Source organism: Limulus polyphemus, unplaced genomic scaffold (genome assembly GCF_000517525.1).
Source record: "Limulus polyphemus unplaced genomic scaffold, Limulus_polyphemus-2.1.2 Scaffold341, whole genome shotgun sequence".
Classification (NCBI taxonomy): domain Eukaryota; kingdom Metazoa; phylum Arthropoda; class Merostomata; order Xiphosura; family Limulidae; genus Limulus; species Limulus polyphemus.
The window spans coordinates 288,690-303,475 of NW_013665951.1; the positions used below are offsets into that span (position 1 = coordinate 288,690).

The 14,786-nt window shown below is 38.4% G+C and overlaps 1 protein-coding gene across 1 annotated transcript in view; it reads left to right on the forward strand.

Annotated features, from left to right (window-relative positions):
• Positions 1-14,786, forward strand: part of LOC106457522 (WD repeat-containing protein 47-like) — a 40,536-nt gene that overhangs the window by 21,107 nt on the left and 4,643 nt on the right. The window contains exon 6 of the mRNA XM_022383483.1: positions 2,615-2,833. Coding sequence (XP_022239191.1) covers positions 2,615-2,833 — 219 coding nt within the window. The remainder of the gene's footprint in view (positions 1-2,614; positions 2,834-14,786) is intronic.

Consider the following 14,786-nt stretch of genomic DNA (forward strand, 5'->3'; position numbering starts at 1 on the left):
AGCCCTTTTCATTCATATACTTATCAAGCTTTTTCTTAAATTCAGTTAAATTTACTGCCTCTACAACATCTGAAGGCTTTGTTTGTTTGTTTGAATTTATGCACAATGGGCTATCTGTGCTCTGCCCACCACGAGTATCGAAACCCGGTTTCTAGCGTTGTAAGTTCGCAGACATACCGCTGTGCCACTGGGGGGTCATCTGAAGGCAACCCATTCCAAAGGCCATCCACCCTGTTGGAGGAATGAAACTGTCTTAGCTGAAGCTGACTGCTACCTTTCCAAAATTTATATTTGTGGCCCCCTAGTCCTACTATTCTCACTGTTAAATAAATTAAAAAAAAAGATGGTGCGTCAACACTATCAATTCTCTTTACAATCTTAAACACCTCAATCAGATTGTGGCTGACTAAGGTGTTTCGCGGTAACAAGTGAGTTTTAGACAGTTGGCTAACAATAAAGTTTTTACTGCTTGGATGATTTTTTTTTGGCTTATATCATACTTGGCACATACCCCGACACATGAAATGCGTGTATCACTTCTGTGTATAATTGTATTTACACTTAGGGTAAAACAAATACGCATGTAACATAATCTCTTATATGATTGTAAATTATATCAAGTTTGATATGATCGTTTCATATTTATTGTAATAGTTTGCACGGATATGAGGAAGCTGTTGCTTGTTATGATATAGGGTTGTTTGTGTTTATTCTAATTACAGCTCCGTGTCTCATTAAGAACTAATACTGGTTACTAATGATTTATTTTGGTGACACATGAAAGGCGTTCTAGGATTACAAAATGATTTGTTTGTTGTTTTTTTTTAATTTCGCGCAAAGCTACATCAGGGCTCTCTGCGCTAGCTGTCCCTAATTTAGCAGTGTAAGACTAGAGGGAAGGCAGCTAGTCATCACCACCCACCGCCAACTCTTGGACTACTCTTTTACCAACGAACAATGGGATTGACCGTCACATTATAACGCCCTCACGGCTGAAAGACCGAACATGTTTGGTGGGATGGGGGATTCGAACCCGCGACCTTCAGATTGCGAGTCGAGCGCTCTAACCACCTGGCCATGCCGGGCCTACAAAATGAAATCAATCACAACTAAAAATACCCCAATGTTTATAATAGATGTGGGATTTCATTACTTAGGAACTTGAACAACCATGAGAAGTGATGAAATAACGTGTAAAATAAAAAAGGTTAATGAGACACCCAAATTATTTAATTCATTTCCTGTAATACAAATTAAACTATATGTGTCTGTATTACAGAAATTTTAAATGTAAAAGCAGTTATGATGATAGATGTGATCTCGAGATTACGTTGTAGGTGTGATCATGAGGCCTAGCATAAGCTGGTTGTTAGAGTACTCGACTCGCAATCGAAACTCGTCGCCAAACATGCTCGCTATTTTGGTTGTAGAGTGTTACCATATTACGGTCAATCCCATTACTCGTTGGTATAGAGTAGCCCAACAGTTGGCGGTGGGTGGTGTTGACTAGCTGCCTTCCATGTAGTCTATCATTTTAAAATCAGGAGTGGCTAATACATATAACCATCGAGTAGATTTGGGCAAAATTCAACAAAAACGACACAAAATCATGAAAGGGGTCTTTGCCTTGTGAGGTGATATATTAAGATGCTCATAGATGGCAGCAGCTACACTCAGGAATAGTGCCCGATGACACTTCTTCTACAGTGTATAGGTTTTTCTCCTAGTGACTATAAAGCACGTTCACACCAACAATATGTTCTATACTTAGCATTAATTGGTTGTTGCTGTTAATCACAAAACTACACAATGGGCTATCTATGCTCTGCCCACCACGGGTATTGAAATCCGATTTTTAGTGTCGTACTGCTGACCCGCTGGGGGAGGGCTTTACTAGGAAGATAGCCCCAATGTGTGTGTGGGTGGGGGGGGGAGGGTATAGTGATAAAGAATAAATTTTCTTGATACACTTATATATATATATATATATTCCATTCCGAAACAGGTAGGCTGTCCAAATTTTCAAATAAATCTAGCCCTGATGTTTTGATAACACTTTCGTTTTATGATTTCACAGTTAAAACTAGATATAAATTTAACCATATTTAATCTCTTCAAGCATGATTGAATAAAATGAACTAACTTCTTTTTTATTATTATTTAAAAAAAATTAAGATCTTATTACGATAACTAATAGTACGATGAAACATTTGGCATCATTACTCAAGATTTAGCATCATATGGTGCATTATGCACCAGGATAAAAATTGTTTTAAAATGAAAGAGCACCAAATCTGTGCGTATAAACAAAGCTGACACAAAGTTTACTTCGTCTCTGATTTAATCATGGCTAAAAGACTGGTTTTAATAACATGACACAACGAATATGATTTGTATAAATTACAAAACAGATTTATTTATTTTCCAGTATGTAAAAAAAAAACAGTTCATTCGAAACGATGCAAGAATACAATCTACCAACATTAATATATATATATATATATGTAATATTTCAAGAATTACATTTAAGAGAAAGACAATGAGAAAAGGTGCGACATAAAAACGATAGTTTACGAGTTACAAACTTTATAACAAACGGCTTATTGTATTTTAGGCAGTCCAGTCGCCTCAGTGTGTGTTGATCCATCAGGACGGCTGCTTGTTTCTGGCCACGATGATTCTACGTGTATGTTGTATGACGTCACAGGCGGGAAGATAATTCAATGCTTTCAGCCTCATTCTGCAGAAATTCGAACCATTCGTTTCTCCCCCAAGGCTTACTATCTGCTAACGGGATCTTACGACCACAAAGTTGTCCTATCAGATTTACAAGGTAAGAATTAGAGAAACTAGCAAAGTTTCTTTTATTTGATCTGTTTGGAAAAGATAACTAAAACTTGATATCAAATGCAGAAAAAAAAACTTGCAAAGTCCGGATTTAAGTGTCTGTTGCTGGGTCAGCGGTAAGTTTACGGCCTTACAACGGTAAAATCCAGCGTTGGATTCTCTGCTGTGGAGTCCCCCAGTGGCACAGCGGTATGTCTGCGGACTTACAACGCTAGAAACCGGGTTTCGATACCCGTGGTGGGCAGAGCACAGATAGCCCTTGTATAGCTTTGTGCATAATTAAAAACAAACAATCTGCTGTGTATAAAGTTCAGAGAGCCCGTTGTGTGGCTTTGTGCATAATTAAAAACAAACAATCTGCTGTGTATAAAGTTCAGAGAGCCCGTTGTGTGGCTTTGTGCATAATTAAAAACAAACAATCTGCTGTGTATAAAGTTCAGAGAGCCCGTTGTGTGGCTTTGAGCACAAACAAGCAAACGAATTATTTAATATGGCTGTTGTGGGTTTGTTTAACTATTTATAAGAGCGCCAGTTTTTTTTTCAAGATGGGAATGGGCAAGACGAAAAGTAGAAGTCTCAGTCCAACTTTAATGTATACTTGTGTCATCTTTTAATAATTTTTATATGAAAAAAAGCAAAGTTGAAATTACTTATATATATATATATATATATATATATTGATATCTTTCGATATAGCGAACTTTAAAAAAAGGTAAAATTAGACAACAGACAGAGTTGCAAATTCGATGTTGCGATTGGTATTTCGTGGGCTTTACATGTATTGTAACCAATAGAGGTTTCTGTTTGTAACTATCTGTTCTGGGATTTGAACATTATACCGATTTGTATTTCTTGATTCTTATACAGACGTTTAGATATGAAATAACTATGTTTTCAGAACACTGTGTTTGCATATGATATTATCTTAAATATGTTGATTTGTAACTCAGCAAATTCTCATGCTGATGTATTTGTTGGTGTGGCTGTAAACAAACTGGTAGGAAAGTCTTTTCTAATTCCACATGGATATTTCCATAAAAGTATGATTTAGAGATTGAGATTATAGTCCTCACCTGGCCTGCGAGAGAGTTTCAACCATCACGGAGTCTTGAGTCTTCACCTCAGATGGACATCTTCCTTGTACGTCAGTGCCCAGACCTACATACATTCTGCCACCTGATCCTGATTGTAGTGCTGACACCATTGTTCCATGACCTGCAATATGATTTGGCAGAAACCATTTTCGAGGCCATGGTTGACAGTGCATCCAGCTGAATGACATTTGTGGTGGCAAGGGTGTTGATGTTTTCTTTTTTTCATTTGTTTGAAATGGAGGATCAGATGTCAGTTCGTGTGCGACTATTATCACCAAGACACTAGTGGGACACCAGAGATTAAGATTTTTAGGTTCATCCTGGCAGGTCCAAAGCCCTTACTATAACTGGTTTGGTTGCAAATATTTCTGCCAGCTACATTGGTTCAGAAGCTGGCCAGTTCAGATCTTTCCCAGGAGTCGTTGGTACTTCACTGAAACCTTCCGGTTTCATAAGCAAGTTGTCCTTCATTATTGCAATGTACCCAATGGTCAAGAATCATGGGTTTATATAGTAAAAATCATGATTGAAACTTAAAGTCAACCCAACCATTCTAAAGAAAGATCGTCTTTACACGATGTAACGCACATGTTGCATCACACAATAATCATGGCTAATGCATTCACCCCTAAAATGTAAATTAATATTTGTCCTAAGCACTAGTGAATATAATACACATGTAACTTCTCATGGGACCAATGCATATAAAGCTAACTTGGCTAGAACCCGGACCTCACTGGACCATGACGACAGTCTTAACTGGTCAGTGAGTACAGCTATTTCACATACACATGTGTTCGTCCGCCATTCTCTGAGTACTACATAAGCAAAGTCTAGTTCTAAAGGGGGTAAGGGAGGGCATAAATGCAAGCAAACGCCTGACACAAGTTAAACCTAATAATTAAGTAAAAATCCCATTTGACTTCAAAAACAAATCCAGAAATATTTTTTTTTAGTCAAAACAAAAATGGTGTCATAAAACTACAAATAAATGTAGTTAACCCAAAATTCATGTATAATAACTACCTCGTTAAGAAACAAAATATCGAAACCAAACATATAGTAATATCCACCAAAGTTTGAAAGTTGTTCGATTATACAAACCAGACATATTTCTTAATCGAAACTACTCTAAAACAATATGTACATTGTTTCTTACTTTCAAGAAAGGCCAACTTCTTTAGGCCCGATTCTTACCTAGATTGTAGTCTGGGCTTCTTCATACTCGTGGGCCTGTTTCTTACCTAGACTGTAGTTTGGGCTTCTTTATGTTCGCGGGCTTGTTTCTTACCTAGACTGTAGTTTGGGCTTCTTTATGCTCGTGGGCCTGTTTCTTACCTAGACTGTAGTTTGGGCTTCTTTATGCTCGTGGGCCTGTTTTTTACCTACTATAGATCCCCAGTTAATTATATGGTTTTGAATAAACAGCTGAGTTAACATTTAAAGAAATTTCTCAGAACCATCACGAAACTGGTTTCCTTGAGCACGGTTTCGTTTTCTGTTTGCCAAAACAGGATATGAGGCCGAATAACATACTTTCGTTGGCTGCCAGTTGGCTATCTATGTTCTAAATGAACAAATACAAGTAATCTCACCCTTAAAAGTTCAGTTACATAAACCATGAACATCTAAGTTGCCTCAACTGTAAAACATTTCTTCCTCAACACCAGTGTCAACGAATGGTCGACCACGTTTTTCACTTAGTGTGATGTAAATTTTCTAGCAACTACGTGTCTTTCAATCAATGAGAAATCAGAAGATAACAAATATTCCAGTTTAAGACTGAACTGAAGATATTCCTTACCCGCATTAAGAAACAGACAATACAAACACCATATTCATTCTTGTTCTCAATGCGGTCTAAACTTCCAAACTAAATTCGTTATTTGCTTGAAAATTGTGCTTTTGTATGTATTACTTTCACATAGTTACGCACAAAGTAATTCGTTTGTCATCAATTATAAAATACACACACACATATATATATATACATAGTCCAATGTAATAGGTGCACAGACGGAAAAAAAAAAAAGCAAACTACTTTTTTCTATCATAACATATTTGTTCTAGTAGCGCTGCCATCTAGGGGTCGTAAAACTCATTACGTCAAATAAAAGTGAAAAATAATCCAGACAAAAAATATCTAGTAAAGTGGTACACGTTTCGCTTGATTTATATAGTCTATGTTGATTTCTGATGCTGTGTTAAATAAAAACTTCCTTATTGGCACATATATTTCACACCACCAGGTACACTTTTGCCTGGTATCACAACACTAGGTGTGTTGACTTACGCGCTGGATCCCAAATTTGTTCAGAAAGTTTCTAACAGCAAGCATCACATGACTGCTGTAATTCATAGTTCATCTCAATGAGTTGTCCATAGTCAAATTAGAAACCAATTCAGCTACAACCAAGTTAAACACGCGCTGCTAGCACATATCATAGCCAAACCCATTCACCGTGATCAAACTTTTGCTCCATTACTGGTTTGTGGTAACATTTCTTTTTATACCTGGCCACTTTATTCGTTTGTTGTCACACAATTTCGCGTGCATCAACTTTTGAAGGACACAGTCATTACACATATTCCTATCGATGGTGTGACACATCTGCACTGGGTGGAAGGCATATGCACTAGGATCTTTACTTTTCGTATGAATATTAGGAGATTCAGAGAAGCCCATTACAGCATTTATGGTCATTTACATCACTATGGCCAGAGTTTACAAATTTAGCAAGCATGCACTTGATAGTCTCTTACACCCATTCCGCCAAGTTATCAGACAAAGGATAATATAATGAACTGGATGTTTTCACCACATCTAAGTATTAGCAAGCAACTGGTTATTGCTCCTTGATCAACATGGATCTTTTAGGTGCTCCAGAGCATTATAGTCAAGGTTTAGCCAGCAAATATGAATTGGACTTAACTAAAGTGTCTACGTTTTCAAAGTTGTGGTGGTAACAGCAAAAAGTGGCCAAGCCACGTCTAGTTCTTTGGTTGCTCTTTCCAGTAATTCATGATCTACATCCAAATGTAGGATTGTCACCACTTTGGCTTTAACTGGTGTACAGTGTCCACAATCAGAACATTCAACAAACGAACATGATTTCACAGGCTGGTGAGATTATCTGTCAACATTTCCATGCTGTTGACCCAGGCAGTGATGCACAATGAATTTAACTCTTGCAACATCATTATCAAACTCAAAATTGTATTTTTCAAATTTTTGAAGTTCATACTTAATTACATAAAGACCTATACCTCTGTCAAAACCACTCCAGTTCCAGCATAATTGGCATCTGTATCCTGGAATGAAGGTACGGCCTCTTCAACAATAAGCCAGCATCAGTGCTTAGTTCAAGCACACTTTAAGTGCTCATACATGTCCTCACATACCTGTTTTCATGAAAAGTGCATTGGTCTTGATTAACGCGGACAATAGTGTGACTATCTTGGAAAAATTGGTCACAAATCGTTGATAATAAGATTCGAAATCTGTAAGACCGTGGACATCACCTTTAGTTTCGGGCTTGGTCCAGTGCTTGACCAACGCAATCTTTGCAAGATCCTATTTAATGTATGATAAAGAATCTCCACTTGTGTGTGCATGAATACACTTTCCTGGTTTCAATTTCAAATTTTCATTATTGATGCATTGGAATACCATTCTTAGGTTCTCAACAGTGGCTTGAAACATGTGACCAAACATATGTCCCATTGCAGACTTGTAAGTATAAGATCCATCAGACAGAAGGCACAATGTCCCCTAGTGATACAGTGGTAGGTCTAAGGACTTACAATGCTAACATTCGAGGTTCAGTTGCCCACGGGGGACACATCAGATAGTCCAATATGTTTTTGCTCTAAAATAACCAAACCATACAAACTAGAATGCATAATTCCTACAGTCCTTTGCTAGTACTAAAAATAGTCTTAAATCTACTCTTGTCATCCCATTCAACTGGCCAGTAACCAGAAGCCAAGTGTATCAAACTAACAGATGCTTTCCAACACATCTGTTCGTGGTAGAAGAAAGGTGTCAATACATATAGCCGTGTTCACCCATCTAAGTCTACAAAGAATGCTGAAATTTCTTCCTCACGAAATCACTACTGGAGATGGCCAAGCTTTGGATCAGTGTTACTTGTGCTTCAAGGAATTCTGTATTGAGGTTTTTGTACGAGATGCGAGTCACCTGTGTCTATGTGAAGATGTGAGATTGTTGTCCGACCCGGTTGACCATCTAGTTCATAAGCACATTAACAAACTCCCTGAGTTTATGTCCCTGTGTCAAGCTCAGATTGTGTGCACAATCATCTAATAGAGACATCAAGTGCTCTGGAAGATGTACATTCGTTTTCGTTCTTGGACTCGGTACAGCAGCAGTGACTCCAGCATTCCAGCTTATTTGCATCACTTCTGCTTCTGTTATCGTGATGATTATAATTTCAGCTGAGTGTCTAGCACTACTACAACACTATTTGACCCTACTTTCCAAACAGAAAATGGCGTTTTTCGTTCGTCAGTTCTATCACTGCAGCAGATGACGACAGTCTACTGGATTGTGTCCATACTACATCACTTGCTCACTTGGCAGTATCAATACGTTCTTCTCAACATCCCCACGTGCAGTTCGTTGTTCTCAGATCCAATCTGGTTGGTTCTGAGAAGGTTAGGGTGCTAGATTCACAATTTGCGGGTCGCGGATTCGAATCCCGGTCACCGAACGTACTCGCTCTTTCAGCCGTGTGCGTTATTATATTTCGGCCAATCCCACTGTTCCTTGGTAAAAGAGTAGCCCAAGAGTTGGAGGTGAGTGGTGTTGACTAGCTTCCTTCCTTCTAGTCTGTCACTGCTAAATTAGGGACGGCTAATGCGAAATAAAAACAAGACAGGTAAACTGAATGGTTTTGGCACAGAACTGTAGTTGACTGTTGCACAAGCAAAACTGGCCGAACAAGTTTTCTAATAGTTCCTCCCTAAGATACCAATCTCTGAACCCAGGACAGAAACAACTACCTTTGTTTGGCGCTCAACATTTCCAATTCAAACTGGAGTCGCACTTCTCCATTCCTGTCTAGCTGGTCACCATTTGTCAGAACGAGGCTAGAACTAACTGACCTAACAGGTGTCTGATACACCTGAGCATCTGATACACAGCAAGATCTAAAATAGTTCAGGCAGCTCCAGCATACACCACAAACTTGGTTTTAAGTACATAAATCGTTACCGTCACATACCACGTGACGCCAAGTCCATAGTTCACCAGTTCAACCACCATAACGTACTAAACTATCCCTGACCCCTTGTGTTTACACTTCCTGTCACTAGAGTGCTCATTCTAATTATTTCATAACTTTTATAACATATATGCGTACAATTTGAAGAAGATAAAATATGAAACTACAAAACAAAATTTGTTTCTGATGACGGTGCATGGTTTTAGCCTCAAGCTGGGCTTTTCTTTAGGTTTTGGTTTCAATGTCTTTTGTGATACAATTCGTTTACGTTAAAGTCATTCTAAAATAGAAACTGTTGATCTAAGAAACTGTTCTAAGAGATATGAAACCTGTTTTGCAATATTCGTCCTTGCCGTAGGAACCAATTTTGGAGTGGCCAGGCCATTGTCACATTGCCATCTCTATTGGAGTTTGGGGGGCATGCCCCCCAGAAATATTTTGAAAATTTAATGTTATGAGACTTAATCTTGAGCCATTTTAACTACAAGTGCTGCATACACACAGTGCAATCTATTGAATAAAAAAAGCAAGTTTTAATGCACAAGTTGTAGTTATAAGTGTCATGAAAAAGTGGTCAGGCCTACTGGCTGCCTTCCTTTAAGTCTATCATTTCTGAATTAGGAACGGTTAGTGCAGATAGCCCTCAAACAGCGAAATTCAAAAATAAACAAATTGCACCTGTGTGGGTTATATGTGATGATAATTGTCTGGGACCTACTAACCATGACAAACCATTTGAATGTTGTGTGAAAAACACGTATGTTGGAGGGAATTTCCTGACAGTATCATGGAAGGCGGGTTTCAGCTCAGAAATAATTACACACTTTACAGATAAAAAAGAAAAATAGGGCTTTATATATATACATTCATAAAATCTAGATGGTGTTTAGTGTATCTGATTAGCATACATTTAAATATGTGCCATCGCTAAATGATAGTTTTACGCCTACTCACCCGATACTTCAGTGGTGTAGAAACATGTTTTGCCAGGGCGGAAGTGACTTTCAACGAACCTTAAACTTTCAGATAACATTTACACAAGAAGGGTATTGTTATACAGTAACTAATAAAGGTACAGTGTGTACTTTTTGTTGCAAATTTTGTTGAATGAAAATTGAAAATATCTAAATTGGAATTATTGTTGTTGTTAGGTGATCCTGGTTCTCAAGAGAAATTCCTCTAATTTAAAATGACCACTGTTGCTAGGGGGGAGTTATCGCTATAGGTCAAATCAGATCCTTTCCACCTTTAGATGACACATAAGACCCGGTGCTGAAACCAGGTTTCAATAACACAATGGTAACACATTCCCTCGCACGTTAACCCCCAGCTACCCGCTGTTGCCCATTATTTAGTTGGGTAGAGTGAAACGTTGTGTCTTAGTTGAAGATTAAACATGTCGCAAGCAAGCCTCAAACTCCCAGAAACTATAGAAACTGTTTGTTTGTTTGTTTTGAATTTCGCGCAATGCTACACGAGGGCTATCTGCGCTAGCCGTCCCTAATTTAACAATGTAAGACAAGGGGGAAGGCAGCTAGTCATCACCATCCACCACCAACTCTTGGGCTACTCTTTTACCAACGAATAGTGGGATTGAAGGTCACATTATAGCGCCCCCACGGCTGAAAGGGCGAGCATGTGTGGTGTGACAGGGATTCGAACCCACGACCCTCAGATTGCGAGTCAAGCGCCCTAACCAACTGGCCATGCTTGGCCTAGTGTCTCTATGCGCTGGCACACAGGGCCTGTGCCCCGAATCCGCAGTTGGTATCTCGAAAAATCAGAAAATAAAACCATGATCGATATCATATTGAAATGCCGAAAATTCCCGAGCCCTGAATCTTTTAAGCACCTGGCGACGCATCTAGCATGTACATTTAGAAAAACAAACTGGCGTATGAAAAAATGACAGTAAAATCATGCTGTTGATTTGTTATTAGACGCAAGGCTGCACAATGGGCTATTCATGGTGTGCTCACCACTATTATCGAAACCCGATTTTCTGGCGTCATAAGTCTAGAGACAGAGCCCCCGGAGGGCGATATTGTTGAAGGACGTACTGAGAGCCGAAGCTTTTAACAAACACTTTGTTCTAACACATTCATAACACCATATCATGCGAAGTTCACACGATGGTAAAGTATAGTAAAAAAATAGTACTTTCAATTAAGAACTGTGTAGCGTAATTCTAAAATATTTTTATAAAAAAAAGAAACGTTTCCCGAATATTTATCTAGAGAAAACGACTTTGTTATTGAACTAAGGTTAATAAAAGCCTAATGATAACACTATTTTACTAAGTGTATAGATTTGTTTCAAAATTTTACACAAAGGCTACCTGTGCACAGCCCTCCCTAATTTACAAGAGTGGAGGCAGCTGCTCAATGGCACCAACCGCCAGCTACTGTCTGATCGAACAATGAGACTCCAAAATACGGAGCGCATTTCCATAGCAAATGTCGCGAACCACGAATCTTCGAGATCACTAACTGAACACGCTAACAACTAGTTTCCAAGTGGACAGAGGTGAAAGTTCCGAGAAAATAAATTTTCCACCTACCGGAAGTGAAGGGCATTAAAGAAACCGTATCCTGTAACGTTAACTTTACTCGTTATACGTCTTTTTTTTTTGCTTCAAACCTATATATATATATATAGAAAGAGAGAGAGACTAGTGTTGTTAATGATAAGCTATTTATTGATCAGCACAACGAGATAGACAAAAAAACAGACTTTAGCTCTAAGTAACGAATAAATCAGAGCTCGTTATGAGAATCGATAATGTAAAACGTCCTAGGGTATACGACCAACCACATACACGATACGAAAAAAATATATTGTGGAATTTTTTAATAGAAAGCACGAGGTTAATGGCTAATGATACGAAAATTACAGAACCTTAGTCGGCAGTAGATGGTAGCACAGCTGTTCCACTAAATATGCTGGAAAACGAATCTAAGTATATTGAAATTAGATAGTTCAGCAAAGTGAAAATAATTTTATGCTACTAAACATGTCAGATATAGAGGACGCTAGAGTGCTTGTGAAAGTCCAGCAGATAGAAATTCGTGTACAGTATTACCGAACTAACTAACATGCTTTTATCAGTGGTATATTACGGAATTAGTAATATTACTTGAGAAGAAGGACAGCTCTTATTGTGAATATTACAGGCACAGATTACCAGATGTAGAGATATGACATGTCAAGTCATTTTTCATTTTTTAAAGCTTTCTTGAGTCACTTTTTAAACAACACGAGAGCTATCTGCGCTAGCCGTCCCTAATTTAGCAGTGTAAGACTAGAGGGAAGGCAGCTAGTCATCACCACCCACCGCCAACTCTTGGGCTACTATTTTACCAACGAATAGTGGGATTGACCGTCACTTTATAACGCCCCCCACGGCTGAAAGGGCGAGAATGTTTGGTGGGACGGGGATTCGAACCCGCGACCCTCAGATTGCGAGTCGAGTGCCCTAACCACCTGGCCATGTCGGAGCCCCAAGATGTAAATCTGGATTTTGTAACAAAAACGTTTCCTTGTGGAGAAAGCAGGTGAAAGATAGACATGGACAAACAAATGTATATATATATAAACAATAACTGAGAATACGTGATATACAGGCAACTTAAACGTTTTAGCGCCATGATTTCCGAAAATCACAACACAAATAATAAGACATCGATAGCATCAGTTAATATAAGAGTTGGTAAACAGAAAATTCCCGTTTCCGCAAAAATGCGCTCCACACTGTAAGGCCGTGGATGCGTTACAAGAGTGACAGTCATATCCAACTATTATGATCAGACAGAGTTGGTATGAGTGCTGTTGACTAGCTGCCTTTCCTTCTAGTCTCGTTCCATTCTGTCTGGGGGATTTTCAGGCTAAAAACGAGTTTCGATATTCGTGGCGAGCACAGACAGATAGCCAGCCCATCATGTATCAAAAAAAACAAACTCTTTAATCTCAGCTTGAAATCAGGGACGGCTATACGCAGATATCCAATTGTGTAGCTTTGAGCAAACATTCTAAAACAATCAAACAACGATTTCGGAGAGCAGTCTTGTCCTATATCCCCATATTTTTAGTTAGTACGAGGATTTACGAACTGAACAACTAGGTCCTATGGCGCCCAAGATGTATTGTTTGTTTTTTGAATTTCGCGCAAAGCGCCTAATAATGGTATCCTATTGTATGTTTAGAGGTAAGCCTAATAATGGTATGCCATTGTATGTACAGAGGTAAGCCTAATAATGGTATGCTATTGTATGTACAGAGGTAAGCCTAATAATTTTTAGCAAACACAACCGTAACGGATATACATTCCAGTTTTTTTTTAGTTTTTTTTTGCGTAATAAGTAACTAGAAATACAGAATCGCCCCCTTTACACATCTGTATAAATAATACGCTTTGCATTTATCTGTCTGGAACTTTTCTTGCAAATTTCTCGACCAAACGTTACAAATCTCATGTCGTTAGAAAGGCCTTTGTCCGAGCAGTTTACTTGTTTTTTTGCTTAGTCAAGCTTTTCAATGCAACGAGTATGGTACACGATAGCACAATGTCGTTGTCACCACATGACGACTGGCTTCAATTTCAACTTTAGTTGTTGTTTTTTGCAAAGAATTTCACACAAACAACGCTTAATCCGCATGTAATTTCCTAAAAAATGAACAACACACTAAATACAATTTCTGTGAGCTTTCTAGACTTATTTAGGTCTAAAATATGCATGCGCAGTTCGTTCAAACCATATGCTTATCATTTTGTGAACACACATTCAGACGTTTCTGTATATTCAGCTAAGTCTGTCTTCAATACAACTTTACATTTACTTTACTTTGCAATAATTTAGCTTCGGTCCGTTCCACAGACTGCTATAAACACCTTTTAGCTACGTTTTTCTTTACTACGGGTTTTATTCTTCGTTTTTGGAGAGTTTCTTTGTTTCAACTCATAAAACCGTGTCATACACTGAACGCTCATAACTGTTTCATACTCTGTACACTATTATAAATACCATTACTATACTTTATTGTTTACTTTACGTGTAGTTTTCTTAAATAAAGTTCCGTCTACACGAGTTTATTTGTCTGATCACGTAAAAGTATTTCAAATAGGCCAGGATTTATCAATCTAACACATAATTCTTGCAAGAGAGCATAGCATCAATGGCCTGTATAAAAATAATGGCATAAGGAAATGTTTAGATTATTTTATCCCAAGTGCACTTTCAAACCACCTGAAGGATTTTTTTTCAGGTTTAATTTTAAGTTTTACTTATGTATTTAGAAACTTATTCGGTAATGGTGTTCTTACGTCGATGAGGCTTACCGTGACTCAGTTCGTAAGCTTGAGGGCTTTTAACGCTAAAACTCGGAATTAGATGTCTACAACGATTTGTTTTGAATTTCGCGCAAAGCTACACGAGTGCTATCTGCGCTAGCCGTCCATAATTTAACAGTGTAAGACTAGAGGGATCGCAGCTAGTCATCACCACCCACCGCCAACTCTTGGGCTACTCTTTTACCAACGAATAGTGGGATTGACCGTCACATTATAACGCCCCCACGGCTGAAAGGGCAAGCATGTTTGGTG